This window comes from Puma concolor, chromosome D4, assembly GCF_028749965.1.
Source record: "Puma concolor isolate L17-30 chromosome D4, mPumCon1.1.hap2, whole genome shotgun sequence".
NCBI classification, from domain to species: Eukaryota; Metazoa; Chordata; class Mammalia; order Carnivora; family Felidae; genus Puma; species Puma concolor.
Window position 1 is genome coordinate 73,077,230 of NC_141679.1, and position 26,706 is coordinate 73,103,935.

The 26,706-nt window shown below is 43.3% G+C and overlaps 1 protein-coding gene across 1 annotated transcript in view; it reads right to left on the bottom strand.

Annotated features, from left to right (window-relative positions):
• SUSD1 (sushi domain containing 1) overlaps positions 1–26,706 on the bottom strand; it is a 138,715-nt gene that overhangs the window by 14,779 nt on the left and 97,230 nt on the right. Inside the window, exons 12-15 of the mRNA XM_086683946.1 lie at positions 23,722–23,813; positions 22,329–22,515; positions 11,588–11,684; positions 1,439–1,697 (exon numbers count right to left, since the gene is read on the bottom strand). Of these exons, the coding sequence (XP_086540072.1) occupies positions 1,439–1,697; positions 11,588–11,684; positions 22,329–22,515; positions 23,722–23,813 (635 nt within the window). The remainder of the gene's footprint in view (positions 1–1,438; positions 1,698–11,587; positions 11,685–22,328; positions 22,516–23,721; positions 23,814–26,706) is intronic.

A 26,706-nucleotide genomic window follows, 5' to 3' on the forward strand; every position in this document is an offset into this window, starting at 1 on the left:
GGGGCACAGTCAGTTAAGCATCCGACTTCAGCTCAGGTCATGATCTCACAGTTTGTGGGTTCGAGCCCCACATCAGACTCTGTGTTGACAGCTCATAGCTTGGAGCCTTCTTCAGATTCTGTGTCTCCCTCTCTCTCTGCCCCTCCCCTGCTCACACTTTGTCTCTCTCAAAACTAAACCTTAAAATATTTTTTTTTTAATTTTTTTTTTCAATGTTTATTTTATTTTTGGGACAGAGAGAGACAGAGCATGAACGGGGGAGGGGCAGAGAGAGAGGGAGACACAGAATCGGAAACAGGCTCTAGGCTCTGAGCCATCAGCCCAGAGCCCGACGCGGGGCTCGAACTCACGGACCGCGAGATCGTGACCTGGCTGAAGTCGGACGCTTAACCGACTGCGCCACCCAGGCGCCCCTAAAATATTTTTTCTAATTAAAAAAATAGAGTGTGTCTTGATCGTAAGTATATGATGAACCTTATAGTCCAGGTGGCTCAGATGCATTAGTCAAGAGATGTTTCTATTGAGGTGCCTGGGTAGCTCAGTTGGTTGAACAGACAGCTTCAGCTCAGGGCATAATCTCACTGTTAGTGGGTTTGAGCCCCACATTGGGCTTTGCACTGACAGCAACGAGCCTGCTATGGATTCTCTCTTTCTCTCTCTCTCTCTGCACCCTTCCTCCACTCACACTTTCTCTCTCAAAATTAAACATTAAAAACCTTTTTAAAAAGGAGATGTTTCTAATAATATTAATACAATGTTTTTCTAATTTCCATCACCAATCTGTGTGAGTTTATCCCACTCTTCGAGTTCTCCTGGGACAACCCATCACAATGGCTCTTCCAGGAGAACTTCTACCCCGGCCCACTGATCCAGCTCCTGCTTTCTGCCTATCCAACTCACTAGATTTATTCATTATACAATGACTACATAGTTCTAGGTCTCATGAAAGAACCACCACTGGAATAACATAGTCTTTCTAAGGATGAGGAGAGGTGGATATGGCCGAGGAAGCAATGGAAGGAGAAAATAGGGCAGTGCTGACGTTAATCTGCCTCTCCTTCCTGCTTCCAAGACAGAGTGAGGGGAGGCGGCAGCTTGGCAGGAGTACAAGGAAGTGACAGGGAAATCTAGATGTTCCTTTCTAACTAAGGCTTCAGCAGTGCAGTAGGATGAGGGCATTCCTGCAGCTTAAGAGGAAGAACCAAAACTAGGTCAGTCCAAGCATAAATCCAGCCAGGTCCTGCAGGAAGTTCAGAACATCAACCTCCTTAAAGGTTTCACCTGCCCATCATTTATAAAGGCAAAGTAGTCAACACATGTTTATGGTTATTACATGCAGTGTCCATCTCCAATACCAGGAAAACAAATGTCCAAACATTTAACTTTCACATGAAAAAGAAAACAGAGAAGTCACAAGAGTTTTTAAAGAAGTATATACCTTATTCCATTCACTTGTGATTCGTAATATAATGCAGTAATCATTCCCTTTTCTCAAAGGTGCATTATAGTATTTCCCATAGTACAGCCTGTCCCCAATAGATATCTCCATGGCATCATCTGGGACATCTTTGGCCAGTAGTTCCGCAGCCACATATCCACTGGCATCAGAGGTGTTGCTAAAGAATGAGGTAGCCCCTTCAGAATCACAAAAAAAAGTGCTTTGGAGGGCCAGGGGAAGCACCAACACCTGGTAGGAACTGGAAATAAAAAGAAAATGTCTATCAGACCCTTGCTTCATTCATTTATTTATTCATATTTATTGAGCACCTGCTATGAGAGAAACACTCCTCTAGGCACTAGAGGCACATACAACACTGCACAAGAAAAAGTCCGTGCCCACAGCGGATCGACAGTCTGATGGCTCCAACAGGTAGGGCACTTCAGTTTGAACCTGTACTGCTAACGCCACATGACATGGGGTGAGGGATCTCAAGTTCTCGCTGAGGATGGACGCCAAGTACATCCTCTAGAGCTGGGAGAAGTTGTTACAAGTATGGCCGCCCTGAGTGTGCATGCCATAAAGCCGATCTAATCAATGCTCTCCACGTGGGCAAATAAAGCCCAGCTGGGCCAAGGGTTCAGTAGTCACATGGAGGCTGGCCGCCTACAAGAGTTAATGGGCTAAGTCTGCAAAAAGGCTCTAATCACATGGCAACCTGAAACGGAACTCATGTGATCTGCATTCCCTCCGGTTCACAGACTGATACCAAAGTTCATGTGAAATAAATGAGAAGGAAGGAGTGCAAAGTCACCATGAGTTAGTCCAGCTTGACAATATCCTGAAATAGACTGAAAGGGACAATGTCATATGTGCATTGTGGAACTGTTCCCTAAGTGTGGACAAAGAGGCACACCAGCAATCTACTCTCCTTTTGTGTGTGTTTATTATGGTTTATCCCACCAAATTCAAAACCTGTCGGTGAAAGGAGGTGTCAGCATAAAAATGCACCGAGAATGAATCACGACTTCTTTTTTGTTCCCATCTCTTCAGTCCTTATCTCCTGCCTCTAGTATAGCACATGTCTGAACACCTGCTTTCCCGATCAGGCTTAAGAGCAGGGATTTAAATGATTGACACTTATATCCTTGCAAATCCTTACACAGTTCTTTGGCTGTGATTGACTCCCCACTAACATTTCTTGAGTTGAAATTTCAGTAAAGAGGAAAAATATGCATCAGTACCGAATATGATTGGGGTCATTTCCAAACCATTAGGCCACATGATCTATTTTACCAATAAATATACACTACCTGCTCCACATTCCTAAACGCCCTACCTCTTCCTTCCTAAAAGTCCATGGGTCACTACGTTAAGAAAAGGGAGCCCCCCACCATAGTAGGTGTTGGACTTGGAAAATCTCCACCCCAAAAACCCTAGGTGTCCCAGAGTCCTGATTTCCACAAAGTCTGGGCTCACTTTCCAGCAAAGGGCTTTCTCCAAAAGGTACAAAGTAAAGCCTGCAGGGCAGTGAGCTGTCATCACCACCACTGTAAACATTTACTAAGAATCCACTCCCTACAAGGGAACACTTGTAACAACACAGTTTCCTGGAGACCTGAAGACATTCCTACGAATCATGGCTGCAGGTAAGAAAGTAAATAGTGCGGCAGCTCCATGCTGCCCGCAAGCTCCTCTTCAAATCCACCTTGTCTTTCCATGTAGATAGTGGTGTTCAAGTGCAAGTTCAAGGCATACCTTTGGTTCTGGACATTGCCCATTAGAGGCACCAGTCATGGGGCATAAAGCAGTCTTCCCCAGTTAGCATGATCATAATCAGCTGAGTTGCTTGATAATTATACAAATTTCCAGCCCCTATCCCAGACCTACTGAACCGAAATCTCCAAGAGTCAAGTGCGAGAATTTGCACTGCTGATAAAGCACCCCTAGGTGATTTCTAGAAGTTGGCAAGTGTGGGAGACACTAGCATTAAGAGAACCCGGGAACAGGCTGTATCATCTGTCCAAGATCACCAAGCTAAGGAGGCAGCCATGGTCCCAGAGCCCAGCTCCACCAAGTGCCCCAAGCCACTACCCTACCCCCAATGATGCACAAAGCAGACTCAGGCCTGTCTCACACACTGGCAAAGCTGCTGCCCCAGCTCAAACCAGGTACTCAGGGAGAGGAAATCACCCCACTTGCCTTCTGGTAATTAACCCTGATGACGTTAGGGAAGCAGTTGTGGCTGTTTGGAACATGACTGTTCTGGAAAGACTTCTCCCCTCTTTCTCACCGCCACCCCCCCTCCCCCCTTGAATGACTCACAGATCTCCACTTCCTGTTTTGGAGGCACTGGAGAGCACATTAGCCACAAAGATAGACTGTCATTTGGCTTTTCTTTTTGCCTTACGTAACTATTTGGCCTACATATCACATTTACTCTTGCAAGTTCTCTCAGACAGTGATATCATAACTTCTGTTCTCCTTATAGCAACAGAATTGCAGTGCCTTCCAGTAACTTGTCAGAAACAGAACAATGTGGGCAATAGCCATCCCAAGAAAGACCTTTAAGAATTTGCTGCACTTAAACTAATGGAAAGACAGGAAAACCCTAAGTTTCATTATATATGGACACACAGATTGGGACACCTGGGTGGCTCAGTCAGTTAAGCAACCAACTCTTGATCTTGGTTCAGGTCATGATCTCACAGTTTGTGGGTCTGAGCCCTACATCAGGCTCTGCGCTGGCCGTGTAGAGCCTGCTTGGGATTCTCTGTCTCCCTCTCTCTCTGCCCCTCTCCCAGTCACGCTCACTCTCTCTCTCAAAATAAATTAATAAACATTTTTTAAAAATAAAGATAGAGGAGAGGGAAGATGGCGGCGTAGGAGGACGCTGGGCTCACCGCGCGTCCTGCTGATCACTTAGATTCCACCTACACCTGCCTAAATAACCCAGAAAACCACCAGAGGATTAGCAGAACGGAGTCGCCGGAGCCAAGCGCAGACGAGAGGCCCACGGAAGAGGGTAGGAAGGGCGGCGAGGCGGTGCGCGCTCCACGGACTGGCGGGAGGGAGCCGGGGCGGAGGGGCGGCTCGCCGGCCAAGCAGAGCCCCCGAGTCTGGCTTGCAAAAAGCGGAGGGGCCTGACGGACTGTGTTCCGACAGCAAGCGCGACTTAGCGTCTGGGAGGTCATAAGTTAACAGCTCTGCTCAGAAAGCGGGAAGGCTGGAGGACAAAGGGAAGGAGAGCTGCTGAGCCCCCGGACGACAGAGCTCAGTTTGGTGGGGAACAAAGGCGCTCGCCAGCGCCATCTTCCCCGCCCATCCCCCAGCCAAAATCCCAAAGAGAACCAGTTCCTGCCAGGGAACTTGCTCGCTCCGCGCGCAAACACCCAACTCTGCGCTTCTGCGGAGCCAAACCTCCGGCAGCAGATCTGACTCCCTCCTGCTGCCACAGGGCCCCTCCTGAAGAGGATCACCTAAGGAGAAGCAAGCTAAGCCTGCCCCTCCTGCCCCTGTGCACCTTGCCTACCCACCCCAGCTAAGACGCCAGATCCCCAGCATCACAAGCCTGGCAGTGTGCAAGTAGCCCAGACAGGCCACCCCACCCCACAGTGAATCCCGCCCCTAGGAGAGGGGAAGAGAAGGCACGCACCAGTCTGACTGTGGACACAGCTGTGGGCTGGGGGCAGACATCAGGTCTGACAGCGGCTCCGCCCACGAACTCCAGTTATACACCACAGCACAGGGGAAGTGCCCTGCAGGTCCTCACCACGCCAGGGACTATCCAAAATGACCAAGCGGAAGAATTCCCCTCAGAAGAATCTCCAGGAAATAACAACAGCTAATGAGCTGATCAAAAAGGATTTAAACAATATAACAGAAAGTGAATTTAGAATAATAGTCATAAAATTAATCGCTGGGCTTGAAAACAGTATAGCGGACAGCAGAGAATCTCTTGCTACAGAGATCAAGGGACTAAGGAACAGTCACGAGGAGCTGAAAAACGCTTTAAACGAAATGCATAACAAAATGGAAACCACCACAGCTCGGATTGAAGAGGCAGAGGAGAGAATAGGTGAACTAGAAGATAAAGTTATGGAAAAAGAGGAAGCTGAGAAAAAGAGAGATAAAAAAATCCAGGAGTACGAGGGGAAAATTAGAGAACTAAGTGATACACTAAAAAGAAATAATATACGCATTATTGGTATCCCAGAGGAGGAAGAGAGAGGGAAAGGTGCTGAAGGGGTACTTGAAGAAATAATAGCTGAGAACTTCCCTGAACTGGGGAAGGAAAAAGGCATTGAAATCCAAGAGGCACAGAGAACTCCCTTCAGACGTAACTTGAATCGATCTTCTGCACGACATATCATAGTGAAACTGGCAAAATACAAGGATAAAGAGAAAATTCTGAAAGCAGCAAGGGGTAAACGTGCCCTCACATATAAAGGGAGACCTATAAGACTCGTGACTGATCTCTCTTTTGAAACTTGGCAGGCCAGAAAGAATTGGCACGAGATTTTCAGTGTGCTAGACAGAAAAAATATGCAGCCGAGAATCCTTTATCCAGCAAGTCTGTCATTTAGAATCGAAGGAGAGATAAAGGTCTTCCCAAACAAACAAAAACTGAAGGAATTTGTCACCACTAAACCAGCCCTACAAGAGATCCTAAGGGGGACCCTGTGAGACAAAGTACCAGAGACATCACTACAAGCATAAAACATACAGACATCACAATGACTCTAAACCCATACCTTTCTATAATAACACTGAATGTAAATGGATTAAATGCGCCAACCAAAAGACTTAGGGTATCAGAATGGATAAAAAAACAAGACCCATCTATTTGCTGTCTACAAGAGACTCATTTTAGACCTGAGGACACCTTTAGATTGAGAGTGAGGGGATGGAGATCTATTTATCATGCTACTGGAAGCCAAAAGAAAGCTGGAGTAGCCATCCTTATATCAGACAAACTAGACTTTAAATTAAAGGCTGTAACAAGAGATGAAGAAGGACATTATATAATAGTGACAGGGTCTATCCATCAGGAAGAGCTAACAATTATAAATGTCTATGCACCGAATACTGGAGCGCCCAAATATATAAAACAATTACTCATAAACATAAGCAACCTTATTGATAAGAATGTGGTAATTGCAGGGGACTTTAACACCCCACTTACAGAAATGGATAGATCAACTAGACACACGGTCAATAAAGAAACAAGGGCCCTGAATGAGACATTGGATCAGATGGACTTGACAGATATATTTAGAACTCTGCATCCCAAAGCAACAGAATATACTTTCTTCTCGAGTGCACATGGAACATTCTCCAAGATAGATCATATACTGGGTCACAAAACAGCCCTTCATAAGTTTACAAGAATTGAAATCATACCATGCATACTTTCAGACCACAATGCTATGAAGCTTGAAATCAACCACAGAAAAAAGTCTGGAAAACCTCCAAAAGCATGGAGGTTAAAGAACACCCTACTAACGAATGAGTGGGTCAACCAGGCAATTAGAGAAGAAATTAAAAAATATATGGAAACAAACGAAAATGAAAATACAACAATCCAAACGCTTTGGGATGCAGCGAAGGCAGTCCTGAGAGGAAAATACATTGCAATCCAGGCCTATCTCAAGAAACAAGAAAAATCCCAAATACAAAATCTAACAGCACACCTAAAGGAAATAGAAGCAGAACAGCAAAGGCAGCCTAAACCCAGCAGAAGAAGAGAAATAATAAAGATCAGAGCAGAAATAAACAATATAGAATCTAAAAAAACTGTAGAGCAGATCAACGAAACCAAGAGTTGGTTTTTTGAAAAAATAAACAAAATTGACAAACCTCTAGCCAGGCTTCTCAAAAAGAAAAGGGAGATGACCCAAATAAATAAAATCATGAATGAAAATGGAATGATTACAACCAATCCCTCAGAGATACAAACAATTATCAGGGAATACTATGAAAAATTATATGCCAACAAATTGGACAACCTGGAAGAAATGGACAAATTCCTGAACACCCACACTCTTCCAAAACTCAATCAGGAGGAAATAGAAAGCTTGAACAGACCCATCACCAGCGAAGAAATTGAATCGGTTATCAAAAATCTCCCAACAAATAAGAGTCCAGGACCAGATGGCTTCCCAGGGGAGTTCTACCAGACGTTTAAAGCAGAGATAATACCTATCCTTCTCAAGCTATTCCAAGAAATAGAAAGGGAAGGAAAACTTCCAGACTCATTCTATGAAGCCAGTATTACTTTGATTCCTAAACCAGACAGAGACCCAGTAAAAAAAGAGAACTACAGGCCAATATCCCTGATGAATATGGATGCAAAAATTCTCAATAAGATACTAGCAAATCGAATTCAACGGCATATAAAAAGAATTATTCACCATGATCAAGTGGGATTCATTCCTGGGATGCAGGGCTGGTTCAACATTCGCAAATCAATCAACGTGATACATCACATTAACAAAAAAAAGGAGAAAAACCATATGATCCTGTCAATCGATGCAGAAAAGGCCTTCGACAAAATCCAGCACCCTTTCTTAATAAAAACTCTTGAGAAAGTCGGGATAGAAGGAACATACTTAAAGATCATAAAAGCCATTTATGAAAAGCCCACAGCTAACATCATCTTCAACGGGGAAAAACTGAGAGCTTTTTCCCTGAGATCAGGAACACGACAGGGATGCCCACTCTCACCGCTGTTATTTAACATAGTGCTGGAAGTTCTAGCAACAGCAATCAGACAACAAAAGGAAATCAAAGGCGTCAAAATTGGCAAAGATGAAGTCAAGCTTTCGCTCTTTGCAGATGACATGATATTATACATGGAAAATCCGATAGACTCCACCAAAAGTCTGCTAGAACTGATACATGAATTCAGCAAAGTTGCAGGATACAAAATCAATGTACAGAAATCAGTTGCATTCTTATACACTAACAATGAAGCAACAGAAAGACAAATAAAGAAACTGATCCCATTCACAATTGCACCAAGAAGCATAAAATACCTAGGAATAAATCTAACCAAAGATGTAAAGGATCTGTATGCTGAAAACTATAGAAAGCTTTTGAAGGTAATTGAAGAAGATTTAAAGAAATGGAAAGACATTCCCTGCTCATGGATTGGAAGAATAAATATTATCAAAATGTCAATACTACCCAAAGCTATCTACACATTCAATGCAATCCCAATCAAAATTGCACCAGCATTCTTCTCGAAACTAGAACAAGCAATCCTAAAATTCATATGGAACCACAAAAGGCCCCGAATAGCCAAAGTAATTTTGAAGAAGAAGACCAAAGCAGGAGGCATCACAATCCCAGACTTTAGCCTCTACTACAAAGCTGTCATCATCAAGACAGCATGGTATTGGCAGAAAAACAGACACATAGACCAATGGAATAGAATAGAAACCCCAGAACTCGACCCACAAACGTATGGCCAACTCATCTTTGACAAAGCAGGAAAAAACATCCAATGGAAAAAAGACAGTCTCTTTAACAAATGGTGCTGGGAGAACTGGACAGCAACATGCAGAAGGTTGAAACTAGACCACTTTCTCACACCATTCACAAAAATAAACTCAAAATGGATAAAGGACCTGAATGTGAGACAGGAAACCATCAAAACCTTAGAGGAGAAAGCAGGAAAAGACCTCTCTGACCTCAGCCGTAGCAATCTCTTACTCGACACATCCCCAAAGGCAAGGGAATTAAAAGCAAAAGTGAATTCCTGGGACCTTATGAAGATAAAAAGCTTCTGCACAGCAAAGGAAACAACCAACAAAACTAAAAGGCAACCAACGGAATGGGAAAAGATATTTGCAAATGACATATCGGACAAAGGGCTAGTATCCAAAATCTATAAAGAGCTCACCAAACTCCACACCCGAAAAGCAAATAACCCAGTGAAGACATGGGCAGAAAACATGAATAGACACTTCTCTAAAGAAGACATCCGGATGGCCAACAGGCACATGAAAAGATGTTCAGCGTCGCTCCTTATCAGGGAAATACAAATCAAAACCACACTCAGATATCACCTCACGCCAGTCAGAGTGGCCAAAATGAACAAATCAGGAGACTATAGATGCTGGAGAGGATGTGGAGAAACGGGAACCCTCCTGCACTGTTGGTGGGAATGCAAATTGGTGCAGCCGCTCTGGAAAGCAGTGTGGAGGTTCCTCAGAAAATTAAAAATAGACCTACCCTATGACCCAGCAATAGCACTGCTAGGAATTTATCCAAGGGACACAGGAGTACTGATGCATAGGGGTACTTGTACCCCAATGTTCATAGCAGCACTCTCAACAATAGCCAAATTATGGAAAGAGCCTAAATGTCCATCAACTGATGAATGGATAAAGAAATTGTGGTTTATATACACAATGGAGTACTACGTGGCAATGAGAAAAAATGAAATATGGCCTTTTGTAGCAACGTGGATGGAACTGGAGAGTGTGATGCTAAGTGAAATAAGCCATACAGAGAAAGACAGATACCATATGGTTTCACTCTTATGTGGATCCTGAGAAACTTAAGAGAAACCCATGGGGGAGGGGAACAAAAAAAAAAAAAAAAAAAAAAAAAAGAAGAGGTTAGAGTGGGAGAGAGCCAAAGCATAAGAGACTGTTGAGAACTGAGAACAAACTAAGGGTTGATGGGGGGTGGGAGGGAGGAGAGGGTGGGTGATGGGTACTGAGGAGGGCACCTTTTGGGATGAGCACTGGGTGTTGTATGGAAACCAATTTGACAATAAATTTCATATAAAAAAAAAAAAAAAAAAAAAAAAAAAAAAAAATAAAGATAAATGGGGGCGCCTGGGTGGCTCAGTCGGTTAAGCGTCCGACTTCTCATGATCTCATGGTTCGTGGGTTCAAGCCCTGCATCGGGCTCTGTGCTGACAGTTCGGAGCCTGGAGCCTGTTTCGGATTCTGTGTCTCCCTCTCTCTCTGCCCCTCCCCCACTCATGCTCTGTCTCTCTCTGTCTCATAAATAAATAAACATTAAAAAAAATTTTTTTTAAAAAAATAAAGATAAATGGACACACAAATAATAGATCCAGACTTTCTTTTAACTTTATAATATCTCACATTTATTTTCACCTTGATTGTACTGAAGGGTCATTAGACTAACAGGTCAAGACTGACATAAGACAATGAAGGTTAGGTCAAGGATAGCAAGGTTATTGCCACGTCCTTGCATTATTCCTGTGACAGAGTTGCTTATCTCTCCAGGGAAACCTCTATCTTCCTTTCTAAAAAAAAAAAAAAAGGGGAATAATTCTACTTTCTTAATCCAACCATGACCCTCTAAATAAAATGCCTAATGGAAGACAATGTAGTTCTCCAACTGAGGTGGATTAATTCCATCCTAATGCAATCTGGAATCACAGAAGCAGTTATTAACTACCCAGTGCCTTGCCCTTAACTCAATATGTGGTTGAATTAAGAGAGTTATCCAAATGACCCTTTCAGAAGCCACTACCCATACCCAAAGATCATCCTTAAATAAAGAAAAACATACTCTGTCTTTGGTAAATGAAATGATGCTCTTGATCCATCATCACGAAGAGATGTATGTGAAGATATGAGTGCAAAGGATCACACCTGATACGTCACACTCAACCAATGCTTGTCCACTGACCAAAGGAATGGATTTAATTATTGAGCTAAGCTGCCCAAATGCTTGTTTCTGGCTCCTTAGAAGTCTCTCTATTCATTTGGAAGGGCCCTGGTTGGAGTTAAAGACCCAGTCTGTGCCCAAGGAATCAAAAATAAAAGGCCCCGGGGCACCTGCATGGCCGACTCTTGGTTTAAGCTCAGGACATGATCAGTTCATGAGTTCAAGCCCCACATCTGGCTCCATACTGACAATATGGAGATTCTCTCTTTCCCTCTCTCTCGCTCTCTGCCCCTCCCATGCACTCACTCTCTCTCTCAAAATAAAACAAACTTAAAAAAAAAAAAAGTTTAAAACAATAAATGAATAAGAGGCCCTGCCTATACTGCCCCAATAATTTGAGTGCAGCACCTAAAGAGAGATCTCCTCAATTAAACCAAAGTTTCCAAAACTCTTTGAGGATCCCTGGACAACCATGGAGAAGGGGGCACTGCTCACCTGATCGGTCCATTTTTCTCCTTGGCTTTCCTCAGTCTCAGACGTGGTAGAGGCTTTCCATGCACTGTGACAAAGTCTACTTCTGGAAGGGGAGGCTCTGAAAACAAGTCGAAAAGAGGAAAAGGGTGTGATCAGAACAAATGGAAGCATGACCAAAGTGGTCCTAATGGGGGCCATCCAAAGGAAAGTTCAAATGTAAGGACTGAGCATTTTCTGACATATGCTATAACACGGATGAATCTTGAAAACATGACACTAAATGAAATAAGCCAGACTTAGAAAGACATTGTATGATCCCTCCTACATGCAATATCTAGAACAGACAAATTCATAGAAGCAGAAGTAGATTGGAAGTTGCTAAGGACTGAGGGGTGGGTAGGCAAGGGGGAGTTAATTGTGTAATGATCAACAGAATTTCTGTCTGGGGTGATGAAAAGATTGTAGAAATAGATAGTGGTGATGATTTACAATATCATGAATGTACTTAATTCTGTGCCAGAAAACAGTTACAATGGTACATTTTATGTTATATATTTTACCACAATAAAGTTTAAAAAAAAAATAAGCAATTCCCCAGTGCTGACAGGGTGGATACAGTGGGCCTTACAGTTAACTTGGTGGACAGATTCCAGATATGCTGGGGAAAACCAGCATATCAGACTTCTAGATCCTTCCCAATCACAGAACATTCTGTCCTTCTTTTGTTCTCTCCAGCAACCAGGTTTCCCAAATAGACTTTCCACTGGGAGGGGACTATGTTGGCTGACACCAGTGTTCTAGTATCTAACTGATAGGTACATTCACAGTATGAAGGCACCGGCCGCCATTGTGCCTTGTGGGTAACACAGCTGAGATGCACTGGGCACTAACTAAATGTACTAGCTGTTTTCTGCACAGGCCTCATCTCATATGATCTTCTCAACACTGCTATCAAGTGGATGAGATTTATAGAGGGAGAAAGGAAGAAAGACAAAGAATAAAATATGAATGCCCCCCCTCCCAACCCTGGCCTAGAACTCTGTTACAGTGAAAGTGAGGAGTAGGAGGCCAAAATAAACACTCAAGACTCTATTTACCCAATCAGAAAATAGACTTGGGGTAGAAATTTCCAATCCAAATTATAATAAAAACTTAGACCTTCCTAGATAGATTTTAAAGCACTATCATGAGGGGCGCCTGGATGGTTCAGTCAGTTAAGCGTCCGACTTTGGCTCAGGTCATGATCTCACAGTTCACGAGTTCAAGACATTGGGTTCTGCGCTGACATCTTGAAGCCTGGAGCCTGCTTCAGATTCTGTGTCTCCCTCTCTCTCTGCCCCTCCCCTGCTTGCACTCTGTCTCTCTCTCTTTCTCTTAAAAATAAACTTAAAAAAATAAAATATGATAGTTGCCAGAGGGAAGGGGATTTGGGGGGGTAGACAAAATAAGAGAAAGGGATTAAGAGGTACAATATTCTAGTTATAAAATAAATAAGACATGGGAATGTAATGTACAGCATAAGGAATACAGTCAATAATATTGCAGCAACTCTGTATGGTGACAGATGGTGACTGGATTTATTGTGGTGACCATTTCATAATGTATATAAATATCAAATTATTATGTTGTATACCTGAAACTAATATAACTTGTATGCCAATCATTCCCCAATTGAAAAAAGCTCTAACAGGGTGCCTGGGTGGCTTGATTGGTTAAGCGTCTGACTTCGGCTCAGGTCATGATCTCACAGTCCGTGAGGTCGAGCCCCATGTCGGGCTCTGTGCTGACAGCTCAGAGCCTGGAGACTGTTTCAGATTCTGTGTCTCCCTCTCTCTCTGCCCCTCCCCTGTTCATGCTCTGTCTCTCTCTGTCTCAAAAATAAATAAACGTTTAAAAAAAATTAAAAAAAAAAAGCTCTAACAAATATGTCATTTATACATCATCAATCAACACCTTTATTAGCTACCTTTATACATCACGTACCATGGGAGGCTGGAAGAAACAGCCATGGAAGACACAGTTTCTGCTCTCCAGGAGTTCAGACTCTAATAGTGGAGACGGTTTCAGAAACAGGCAGTGCTCAGAACCATGAGAAAGTTATACACAGGGTGTTGTAGAAGGTGCAGAGGAAGGACACCTGAACAAGGGCAGGGGGCGCCGAGACCACAGAATGCAGAAATACATGTATACAGGGGCAGGAAGTGGGAGAGAGGGCAGAGACAGAACTGCAGCCCCACCAGCGTAGCTGAAAGGTTGAGCCCCGGTCTGGTAGGCAACAAAGTGGGAGGCGTGGGTAGAGGTCAGATCTGAGGTCCTGGCAATAGAATGAAGTCATTTACAGATTTCTTAGCAGATGTGTATTTTAGAAAGACCATTTAGGGGCAGCTGAGTGCCTCAGATGGTTAAGCATCCAACTCCTGACTTCACCTCAGGTCATGATCTCAGAGTTGTGAGATCAAGCCCCGAGTCAGGCTCTGAGCTGAAGGTGGAGCCTACTTGGGATTCTCTCTCTCCCTCTGCCCCTCCCCTGCTCATGGTCTGTCTCTCCCCCAAAATAAATAAATAAATAAATAAATAAATAAATAAATAAATAAATAAATATTAAAAAAAAAAAAGAAAGAAAAAGAAATATTAGGGCACCTGGGTAGCTCAGTCAGTTAAACATCTGACTCTTGGTTTCAACTCTGGTCATATCTCATGGGTTTCCTGAGTTCAAGCCCTCGTGTTGGGCTCCACACTGACAGTGCAGAGCCTGCTTGGGATTCTCTGTCTCCCTCTCTCTCTTCCCCTCCCCCACTTGTGCTGTCTCTCTCTCTCTCAAAGCAAGTAAATGTTAAAAAAAAAAAGAAATACAATGTAGACAGCTGGTTGAAGGAGGAATTGAAAAAGAACCAAAGTACCAGTTGTCCAAAACCTTGTTAAGATGTGCCTGAGGTCTGAAGCAAGTGACAGCACTGAGAATGGAGAAGAGGGGGCAGGTGGAAGAGACACTCAGGGAAAGAGAAAACAGAACGTGGTTGGTGGAAGATAAGGAAGAGGGAAGAATCTGGGCTTTGGTTTTGACAACTGAGTCAGCAGTGATGTCATGCAAGGTCTGGAAGAGAAGTTCAGAAGCAGCTCGCTGACATGCTTGTGGAATTGTCCAGCCGGCAGTTAGAATGCAGGTCCAGACAGGAGCAAACCGTGGTGGTGCTTCACAGTCAGCCGTCGGTAGCTCCCCGGGGTGATGGGGTAAATGCACCTCAGCACCGACCACTAGGATCCCCAGGCATCTGATACCAAGTGGAAGAGTGAGAGCCCCAGTAACTTTTATTAAACAGTGCTAAATCTAGAATTCCTTCCAAAGTCACCTAGATATGGCCACATAAATTACATTTCCATAAGCCTGTGGGATTGCTAGGGACCCTGGAAGGTGACCTGGAACAGCCCCTGCTTACACAGTCAGGGTCTCACAAAAGGCCTTGGAGGTCTACGCTGTTTCCAAGAGGTGTGTGTTCCAAAGAGATTCCGAAACTCACGCCCCTGAGGAAGACGACCACCAGGTTCCCGCAGCCGCGATGGGGAGAGGAGGCTGAGGTTTGAAAAGCCTTGGCCAGGTCCTCCAGGGTAATGTGCCCCTTCCAGTCTGAGAATTTCTGCCCTCGGCCCTTCACGCTAACATTGAAATGCCCTTTCATTTGTGATGTCCTGTTGTCACAGTAAAGCAAGTGCTTTTTATCACACATTTCCTGTTTTCAGCCCAGAGGGGGATGAACTGTTCACTCTCTGAGAACCTTCCTCGGGCTCTTTTAAATTTTTCCTCTGTTTGCTCTTCTCTGATTAATAATTCCAGTTACTCTAGTCTTTTGGTTCACCTCTTAAGACTGCCCAGTTTTGCCCGTCCTCGGTACAAGCAGAACAAAGTGCTAGCTCAGCTGGGAGAAGGCAGGCCCACAGAAGGAGCTGGAAAGCCACTCCTGACTGTTTCATGCTACACTGCCCTTTGCTAGTTTCATGCCTGCAGTTAGTTCTAAATGTGCCACTGCCATCCGGCCAATTCCATCCACATGTGACTTCCAGGCTGCTTTCTGTTCCAAGACCTTCCCCACCTTCTATTTTAAATAGGCTGCTTTTTTTTCACTCATGTAAAAGCTTGAACTTCATTAGGCGAGTTGCTTGCCTCATTTCAAGGTTAAATAATCTTAACTTCCAGCCATGTTTTCCGAGGTGCTATTCCCAGTTCCGCGCCCCACCCCACCCCCCGGCCCCAGCTGCTGTCCTGGGTAGATGTGCTTTTCTTTACATTAGCCTCATTACTGAATTAAATCAAATCAGACCCAAGGCCAGAAATGGGCCATGTCTGGGCTGGAGAGTGTAGTTCTTCCACCCTGGGTATGTAAGATGGGGGAAGGCCCCAGAAGCAAATGACAAAGGAAAATATGGGGACTGCCATGTGAGAAAACTCTGGAGAGTAAGGAGAAAAGCAGTGAAGGAGAACTTTCCCTATAAAAAATTAAATATAGCATAAAATTACAATAATTGAAATAGTATGGTACAAGCCCAGGACAAGCAAAGGAATGGAAGAAACTAGACAGTCTAGAAAGAGATCCAAACAAATAAATGAGAATATAGTGCATGGCACAGACAGTCTTTCTAAAGGTAGTATGGGGGACACCTGGGTGGTCAGTTGGTTAAGTGTCCGACTTCAGTTCAGGTCATATTCTCATGGCTTGTGAGTTTGAACCCCGCATCAGGCTCAGTGCTGACAGCTCGGAGCCTGGAGCCTGCCTCTAATTCTGTCTGTTTCTCTCTCTGCCCCTCTCCCTCTCGTGCTCTCTTTAAAAAATAAATAAATATTTAACAAATAATAATAATGTAAAAATTAAAAAAAAAAGGTGGTGGGAAACTGGCTTATCATTTAGGGAAAAAAAATGCCCTGTAAATTTAGCCTTATACTATATATCAATTCCAAATGGGTCTAAGTTTAAAGGCAAAAAGCAAAACTATCAAGAAGCATCAGAGGAATGGCTCAGTCAGTAGAGCATTTGACCCTTGATCTTGGGGTTGTGAGTTCAAACCCTACATTGGGCACAGAGATTACTTTAAAAAAAAAAAAGAAGACGACGAAGCATTAGACAATATTAGAGAATAAGAATTGATCTAATTTCAGGGTGGGGAAAGGTTTTTCTTGGCATGACCAGAGGCAGAAACTATAAAAAATCAATAGAATTGATTACATGAAATTTTTAAATGTCTAAAATGTTAAAAAAGAATACTGACAAGAAAAATAAACAGTAAATAACCCAGGAGGTGGGTTATAATATGTACAACAAAAGGTTAATATCATTAATGTAGGCAAACTATTAAAATCAGTAAGAGAAAGGAAGTAATATAAGTGAAAATGTGTTAAAATTCCTCTAAAACACACCAACACGAATAAAAAGAACGGAAAAGAAAATTGAATCTGTGCCAAAACTAAAGGCCCAACTTTATGCCATAAATTTCAAGTAAATACAAGGAAATGACACACATAAATAAATACATACAAAGACACCACGTTGGTTCTTTTTGAATCCTTAGCACCTCCCCAGCAGATCACACTGCACACTTGGGGAGGCATGACCAACTGAAACTGACAGCAATAGAAACAATGGTAGCTTGCACCATAAGTCAGCAGCCATTACAAGGCTGGCTACATTCCCCCTATCGATGAAGTTGTGAGACTTGGACTTCCGGGGAGAAGGAACAATCTTCTCTTCATCTTTACATCCCCCCCTTCAGCACTTAGCACAGGTCTTTGTACATAACCAGTCAATAAATATTTGCTGGGTTAAATTGTTAAATCACCCCATGCCCCTCCCACACTCTTCCACCACACACAGAAACTCTGGTTTTTAGGCTTCTGATGTAAAGAAATGTTCTCATTCATATTTTGTAAAATCTAACGCTAATACAAGAAAATAACACACCCAGCCTATTTTCCTCTGCGGTGTATCATCTTGTCTCCATGGGGCCTAGGTCAGGGTGTGGATGCTTTCAGTGAGGGGAACTGGGAGATACCCATCCCCACATAGCCATTCACTTGGAGGTTTGGGATTTAGATCTGCTAGAAAGTAGCTGGGAGAGTTCGGGGGATGAGAGACTAGGTGGCCCATGGAGGTACGGAAGGGCCATACCTTCCTTCTGGTCTAACATTACATACCCAGATGTCAAAGAACTTGTGCCCATGAAAGACTCTCAGAGAGTCCGGACAAACACAGGAACAGCTGGGATGAAGGCCAGTCCCTCTCCGGACCTCTACTGCAGCTTCTGCCCCCTGGGAGCAAGGGGGACCAGCAGGAATAAGTGTGGTACCCTGGAAACAGCCCAAGGAAATAGGGTTCTCAGAGGACACAGGGGTACACTGTCCTTGGGAAGTCTATGGGTAGCCAACCACGGACGAGAAGCCTCTGGCAGAAGAACTCAACAGACTTGGTCCTGTACAGTGCTTTCTGGGGACACCCAATAGGAAGAGAGGAGATATCAGACGTGGGGGCTGTGGCTTCTAGTCCTGTGGGGGAATCAGAGCTACCCTGACTGGACCTCTCCATTCTCTCCATTAAAGGGACAGTCTGCTAATGCTCAGGACATACCTATGTTTTTGATTGCTTTCCTGAATATCTGAAAAAAGTACATTCTCTTTTTCTTTTCCCGAATGCAGGCAGAGATGGGAAATTTCCCATATTAGTTTCCAGCCTTGGTACTAAAGGGCACCTTGGGAAGGAATGGTTTCCTTGACATCCTTTCTTCCCTTTTCTCCTCCAGCATTCTTGATTCTATAATAAATATTCAACCTCAAATTATCACCGTGTTGTGTACACAAGTGGTTTAGCTTAACCTTTCCACACACATTTGTTTTCTCTCTCCCCCGCCCCCCACTTTCCCTTCTCTGGTTTTTTCTCTCTCCCTATGGGAAGACAAGCTTTCTGACTTGGCTAGAAAATAGCATAACCAACGTGTGAAAGCTCTTCTGACTCTGGGTCTACACCAAGGGTGGAGTTTGCTCTTTACCCTGTCCTAAAAGGAGTGTAAGTAGTGGAGCTCTTCCGAGGAATTCAGCTCACTGGGCTCTACCTGAGGGAGCCTGTCAGCCCTGAGGCACAAGCCCTGGGAGAGGACCTGGTCTCCCCCACTCCCCTCAGGCCAACACGCTCTCCTTTTCTCACTCCATCTGCCCTTCAACGTGCCTAGAACTTGCACCCTCCTCTGAGGTCAGCGATATATTTAAAGCACTACTCTTCATCCTGTTCCCATCAGGAAGATTTAGTTTAATGTAAGGCATTCGGAAGGGAAATTCCATTCACTTTCCTTCTGGGAAATCAGCTGCTGAGTTTTCCAGGCCCAAATCCCTTGCCTCACATTTCTTCTGGTAAGATTGAAAAGTTCAGGATTTTATTGAAACACAGCCATATCTTAGGCAATCAAGGCATACCTCTTCCTATCAACACATAAGGCTCTCTTTTTTCCCCTTTTATAAAAAAAAGAGAGTTTGGGTGGTTTTTTGTTTTTTACCTTTTGAAAAGATCATAACAACTTGAATTTTTCACTTTTTTAAATTTCAAATTCTTTAAAGTAGGGTAGAGTTGGAAAATATGCAGCCGTTGTCACAAAGAACTTTTTGAAGGGTCTCAATGGACTTAAATAGCTCAACAGTGTCCCCTGGTGGCCATGAGTACAGGGCGCTTCAGCGAAGGGGGCTATAGTTAGCCTACAAAACAAGATTAAAATAAATGTCTCCTCAAGAAGAGACTCCCTTATCCAACTCAAAAAATTTGAAATACTGATTTAAATCAGCAGTACAAACTGGCCAAACATGGTAAGGACCACAGAGCAGGAAACTAAATAGGTATTCATTTGACTAAGTCACCACAGAGAGATGCCCAATTGGACATTACTTCTCCTTCCAGCCTAAAACTTAGTAAATTCTTTTTTTTTTTTTTTTGAAAGCCTTTCTTAACTCACCAGCCATCCCCTCGATGCCAATACCATGCAATGGCCATTCAGGGTTTGTTGTGCTATGTGCCAGCACTATCTTTACGTCTCTGCCTTCAAGGAGCTTAGTCGGGGAAAAGCAAATAAACAAGTAAACTAAAAAACACAAATTCTGGGGGTGCCTGGGTGGCCTAGTCGGTGAAGCATCTGACTCTTGATTTGGGCCCAGGTCATGATCTCATGGTTTGTGGGTTCAAGCCCTGCGTCGGACTCTGCACTGACGGCCTGGAACCTGCTTGGGATTCTGTCTCCCCCTCTCTCTGTTCCTCCCCTGCTCTTGCAGCCTGCCCCTCCCTCCTTCCGTCCCTCTCTCTCCCCCTCTCTCTCTCTCTCTCTCAAAATAAATAAACGTTAAAAAAATTTTTTTAAATACAAGTTCTGAAAACAAGTTCTATGATGAAATTCACACAGGATAAGTGGATAGCGAATGATGGGGTGGAGATGGAGGTTATTTTTGAAAGGACAGGCAGGGAGAGCTTCTCTAAGGTACTGGCATCTGAGCAGAGACCTGGATGATTATAAAGAAGCCATGTGCAGAGTGTGCACCAGGAACAGTAAACAGTAAATGGAAAGGCCTGGATGCACAAACAGGTTTGACCCATCTGAGGAACAGCGAAGAAGGCAGGGGGGCAGCAGATGCTAGCGAGAAACAGAGAGAGCAGAGATGTAGTCAGGGAGGCAGGGAGCCAGACTCCATGCTTCATGGTAAGAACGTGGATTCTATTCTAATGCTAATGCAAACTCATTGGACGGTTTTGAGCTGGGGATGACACATTCTCCTATGCATTTTTAAAAGATCACTCTGACTTCTGAGTCAGAAGTCAGACTCAGACCATCTTTTTAAAGTTATGGTCTCATCATACTTGGGAGTGGGGGTGAGGGGTGGGAGACTGACAGGCACCCGTGAAAGCAGAAAGACCAGTAAGAAAGTCAGTGTAGGAGTCCAAGCAAGAGGTTGCTGATTTGGATAAGGTTGCTTTGTGGTGAAGGTGAAGATGGAGAGAAGTGGGTGGATTCCAAATATATTTTAGAAACAAAAGCAGAAGTTGGTCGGAAAGGGTAGAAGCTTTTTCGCCTGAGCAACAGGTGAACAGGAATGCCAATAACCAAGATAGGGAAGCCTGGATGGAAAATGGCTTTGAAGGTGAGAGAAGAGTTGAGAAATCAAAATCCTCTTGGACTTGTCAACTGGGTGTGCAAGAAGTTGTTTAAAAGATGACTGGATAGGGGCGCCTGGGTGGCGCAGTCGGTTAAGCGTCCGACTTCAGCCAGGTCACGATCTCGCGGTCCGTGAGTTCGAGCCCCGCGTCAGGCTCTGGGCTGATGGCTCGGAGCCTGGAGCCTGTTTCCGATTCTGTGTCTCCCTCTCTCTCTGCCCCTCCCCCGTTCATGCTCTGTCTCTCTCTGTCCCAAAAATAAATAAACGTTGAAAAAAAAATTTTTTTTTAAAGAAAAAATAAAAAAAATAAAAGATGACTGGATATATGAGCATGGCACTCAGGGGAGAATCTGGGACTAGGATACATATCTGGGAATCCTTGGCATACAGGCAATGTTCTTAGCTGGGCAGAGGGGTAGATAATGAAGAAAAAGGAAGAGGAACAGACAGAGAGGGCATCCGTAAAAGAGGACTGAGCAAAGAGGAGCCAGCAAAGAGGACTGAGAAGGAGCAGCCAGTGAGGCAGGAGGACCTAAAAGCCCAGAGAAACTGTATTTCAAGAAGGCAGGAATGCCAAATGCTATGGTGGGGGAGGGGGTGGGGGGGCGGGGAAGGGAATAAAAATTAAATAAAAACAAAATTGGGCAGCGGATTTTGCAAGATGGAGACACTTTCAGTAAAGCAGTGTGGCCAGGACAACCACCTCCAGTTTGGAAACAGTTAAAGGAAGTACCTGAAGGATGTGGAGTCTATAGAACAGACACTTCTTTCAAGGAGTTTTATGGTAAAGGGGATGCTGAAAGAAGTAGCTGGGGGGAATACGGGCTCAAAGGAAGTGAGTTTTTTAGTTTCTTTGGTTTTCATTTAAAAATGGAGATCCTACAACATGCTTGTGCAGTGCTGGGATGATTTCTCTACTGGGGATGATGACTGGGCAGGAAGGGATGGGATCCAACACACCCATTGAGGGGAGCAGTCACCTGAGGAGTGGGGACCAGAGAGAAGACAGAACACACGGTTCTGTACGAGAGTAGCAATGGGAGACTTGGGAGAGGCAAGTCCTCCGTGATGACTTCTAATTGCTCGGTGAAGTAAGAAACAAGAAGGCAATACTCCGAGTCTTAGCTCAACTCTCCCAGATTTGAAGAGAGACAAGAAAATGAGAGGAAAGTGAATTTTCCAGGGACCAGAGTGGGACTGCCTATCACTTCTCCCTGGAAAGGACAGACTCTTGAGGCACTTGCGAAAGAATGACAATTAACTCATGTTACTGAGAAACAGTACTAATGAGAGAAAATTCTTTTTAGGTATGAAATGTTTGAACTATTTCAAATATCCGGAAGGAATGTAACCAGCATTCATAGACACGCTAGCCGGATTTAATTCACATTAATGGTTTGTTTCAGCTGTCTTTTTAAGAAATAAAATATTACAGTCACAGTTACAGTAGTCTCTCCAATTCCACGCCCTTTTTCCTCTCGCTCTTCAAGTTCATTCTTTAATGATAGGAAGCAATAGTGTTTCTCTCTATCTGGGCCCATCTACGGCTCTGTGGTGACTTCGTTCATCCAAATGCTGTTATTCAAGATTTACCTTTTATCTGGGTTGTCAGGGAGAGGACCACAGGAAATTCAGAAGACAAAGCCTGGACGTGGACACTGTAGTTGGTGCCCGGATGCAGGTCCAAGCACATCTCGGGAGCCTGACTGCTGGTAGTGATATTAAAGATTATTTCCTGGGAAAATTCCTTCTGATACCATCTCTGGCCCTGAATGTGGAACTGAAACACAGAAAAGTTCACTAGGTGAATGGCTGGCCTGGAAGGCTCCAAATGCCTCCAAACCTTTTCTCATGAGCAATCTTGCTCTTAACTCTAAAGTTCCTTCAAAAAGTGAAATACAACAGTAAACAAATATTAGAGTCGTAATACCATAAATACTGTCGCCACGATATATCAGTGCAATAAAAATAGCTTTAAATCAAAATGTGTGAAAGGCCAAGGCCCCAGTACTAACAATTTTCTTGGTCTCGTTCTCACATATACAATGTGCAATGTGAAAGGCTGTTGGCAAAACTACAGGAGCAAAGCCACAGAACATTTTCCTAGAAAGAAAATGAAGGGGTGTCCAGGTGGCTCAGTTGGTTAAGCATCTGACTTCGGCTCAGGTCATGATCTCATGGCTTGTGAGTTCAAGCCCCACACGGGGCTCTGGGTGGACAGCTCAGAGCTTGGAGCCTGCTTCGGATTCTGTGACTCCTCTCTCTCTGCCCCTCCCCTGCTCACACTCTGTCTCTCTCTCAAAAATAAACAAACATTAAATAAAAGTTAAAAGAGAGAAAGAAAGCAAGAGAAAGAAAGAAAGAACAACAGGAAGGAAGGAAGGAAGGAAGGAAGGAAGGAAGGAAGGAAGGAAGGAAGGAAGGGGAATCTGAACTAAGCCTTCTCCAGAGCAGGACCTGAATTAGGAAACTCCAAGCTGGTCTGGTAAAACCTCGGCAGGATTCTTCTCCTCTGCCTGTCCCCTTCTGACATTCCCTCCATTTTCCTGGAATATCCCAGTACAGGGGCCAATACACATACTTTTCTGCCCACTTAAATTCTTCTAGTAGCAGCTCATCCCACGGGCTTTACCTTTCTTATTCACAACTGCATCTAGCTTCAAAAATTCCCCTTGACTCCCTAGACGATATGTTCATACCCTGGTCAGAGACACATGCAAAAGCCATGGATTCCTTCCACGGATCCTGTGTGAGCATCAGCTCTGCATCAGGCTACGTGCCCAAAGAAACTTTCATGACTTACTCATCAATCCCCAAGGTCTCTCTCTTCAAATATGCACTACAAGTGCCCATCATCTTTCTTGTGCTTGCAATTGCCACTATCAATCCGCCATTGATAATCACAGCTGTAGAAGTAGATTTTTAGGTTCACTGATATTTTTTAAGCCTCCCACACAAGACAACATCTATACATAGAGTAACTTACTGAATACATCTCCTCTGTATCAGCTGTTTTTGTACTTCTCCATCTCAAGCAGGTTTCATTAAATATTGAAATGTTACTGATGATCTGTTTTACTGCAGGGGGGAAAGAATGAGAAATCAACTTACACTCTATACAAAAATGCTACCTTTTATAGAGCATGCAGCTCCTGATCTCAGGGTTGTGAGTTTGAGCCCCACAGTAGGTATAGAGATTACTTAAAAAATAAAATCTATAAAATAGAATGCTATCTTGTCATGGAATCACTTACACAGGACAATTTCAGTAGTACTTTAATTTAGAAATTAGTGGTGGCAGCCTGAGAAACACCACTTTTACATTTATGTAAACTCAATCTTAATGTAAGATTTAAAATCAAAAGATACCCAATCAGAGGATCCCTTTTAAAAATTACTTAAATCCAGTCACTGCAAACTCCCCTGGTTTACTAACCTAAAACTGCAATTCGGGCTTAGACAACCTCATTTATACAGATAAGTATCAATTTCAAATTCTGAGCAGGGAGCAACACTTGAGCAGAGCATTGAGAAGTGCTCTTCTTTGAGGAACTGAAAAACGATTTGCTAAGAAGTTTCACAGCAACACTGCCGTGATTAATAAATCATAAAGACAACTCCCAAAGCACCTGAAAAAAAGAAAAGTCTCAAGGGAACCAAGCCTTTATTGTGTAAACCCCTGGCCTGACAGGTTCCTATGAATGAAGTCACATTGGTAGATGTGACCCTTCTTTATGGATTGGGCAGCTTTGCCCAGAGAAAACCTGTTCCACAGGTCACAAGCTGTACTTCAAATGTTGTAAGACAGAGTAGGTAAGAAAGTACAGGTGTTTCAGAGTAATGGAATCTCACTATTGGGTACAGAATTTAAAGATAACTAGCAGTAGTCCAAGGAACTTTATACTTATGAAACTTTCAAAAACCGATAACGTCAATACTATTTAAGTTGCAGACCATACAAAAAGGTAGAAAGTTTCCCAATTTACTCAAGATGACTGGATACCCACAATTCCCAAATTGTGCAAGCAGTTACAAAACACACTATGCCAAACTCACTTATCATTATAAATGCAAAAACCTAAAATATTTGTAAACAGAAGTCAGCAGTACCTTCAAAGAACAATACACTATGATCAAGGAAGATTCATTCCAGGAATACAGAGGTGATCATTATTAGGAAAGTATTAATAGATTAAAAGGGAAAGGCCACATGGTTACTTCTATATCCATTATGGTTAACATATTTAATACATGTTCCTGACTAAAAATCTTAGTCAACTAAGATTTAATTTGATAGAAACTCCTTAATTTAAGAGTGTTTATTAGAAACCACCATTCTTGCTGGTAAAATAATGAAGCAATTTCTAGTAAAGTCAAGAACAATACAAAGATGCATGTTCTCATAGCTATTATTTAGCATTAGCTATGAGATTCTAGATGACATGGAGAGAGGCAAGAACAAAATGAGCTATAAATACCAGGAAGAAAGGGAATAACGCAACTTCCAGTAAGTCTAAGAGAATCAACTGAAAACAAATATGAAATCACTTGAAAACAAGAGAAAAACACATGCAAATAATGGAGTTTGGCAAAGTGTACCCAAATATAAGAACACAGAAAAACTAGTCATTTTCAGTAGGTCTATAAGAACAAGTATGGTAGGCTAAAAACAGGCCCCCCCCCCAAATGTCCATATCCATCTGTGACCATGTTACCTTACATGGCAGAGGGACTCTGCAATTGATTAAGATAGGGAGATTATCCAAGATTATCCAGATGAGCCCAATGTAGTGACCTTGGTCCTCATAAGAGAGAGACAAGAAGATCAGGGTTAGAGAGAGATTCAAGGACAAAAGCAGCAGTTAAACCAACGAGCTTCAAAGATGGAGGATGGGGCCCAAGCTAAGGAATGTTAGTAGGATCTAGAAACTCAAAAGGACAAGGAAATTGATTCTCTCCTCCAGCTTCCAGAATGAATACACACCTGCTGACACCATCATTTTAACAGAATGGAACTGATTTGAACTTCGGACCTCCAGAACTATAAGTTCATGTTGTTTTAAGCCACTAAATTGGTGGTAATTTGTCAAACTAGCAATAGGAAACTAAAACAACAAATAAACTACAACAAAAAGATGCAGTACCCAGCCATCGCAGTTCGCCGTGCCCAGCCACCGGGTTCAGATTAGTCCCAGCCACTGATGCATACCATGGCCAGCCTCATGCCCCCAGCAACACCAGCATGCAGCCCCCAGCCACCATAGTGCTTCAGGAAATCGAGTATAGAACTAGTGACCCAGCACAAATTTTGCTAACACCACCACTTGCTCTCAAGTTCCCCAGCAGGCATGCCCACCCTGCCTGGGCCCCACTAACACCACAGAGAGCAAGCACAGCCCACAACAGGCAGAGAATCAGTGCAAACAACTGCACTGAAGGGAAAAGTGATTCAGACACTACAGCAGACTACACACATAGCAGCACATATAGGATACTCTCCTGAAGTGCCAGGTTCTGGTGAACAGAGGAGATTGCACTGTAGGGCACTCCAAGACCTCTTCTTCATAAAGTCACTACTTTCAAGATCAGAAGACATAGGTGACTTTCTTAACACACAGAAACAGACACAGAGAGGCAGACAAAACAAGGAAACAGAGAAATTTATCCCAAATGAAATACGAAGACAAGGCCATGACCAGAGATCTAAGTGAAACAGATATAAGTAACATTACTGATAGAGAATTTAAGGCAATTATCATAAGGATAATCACTGGACTTAAGAAAAATAGTGGAAGACATGAGTTGAGACCCTTAGCACAAAGATAAAGAATAATACAGCAGAGATAAAGGGCTCAATAAACAAAATGAGAAACACACTTGATGGAATGAACAGAAGAATGGAAGAAGAGGAATGAATTAGTGACCTAGAAGACAGAGTAATAGGAAGTAATCAAGCTGAATAAAAGAGAGA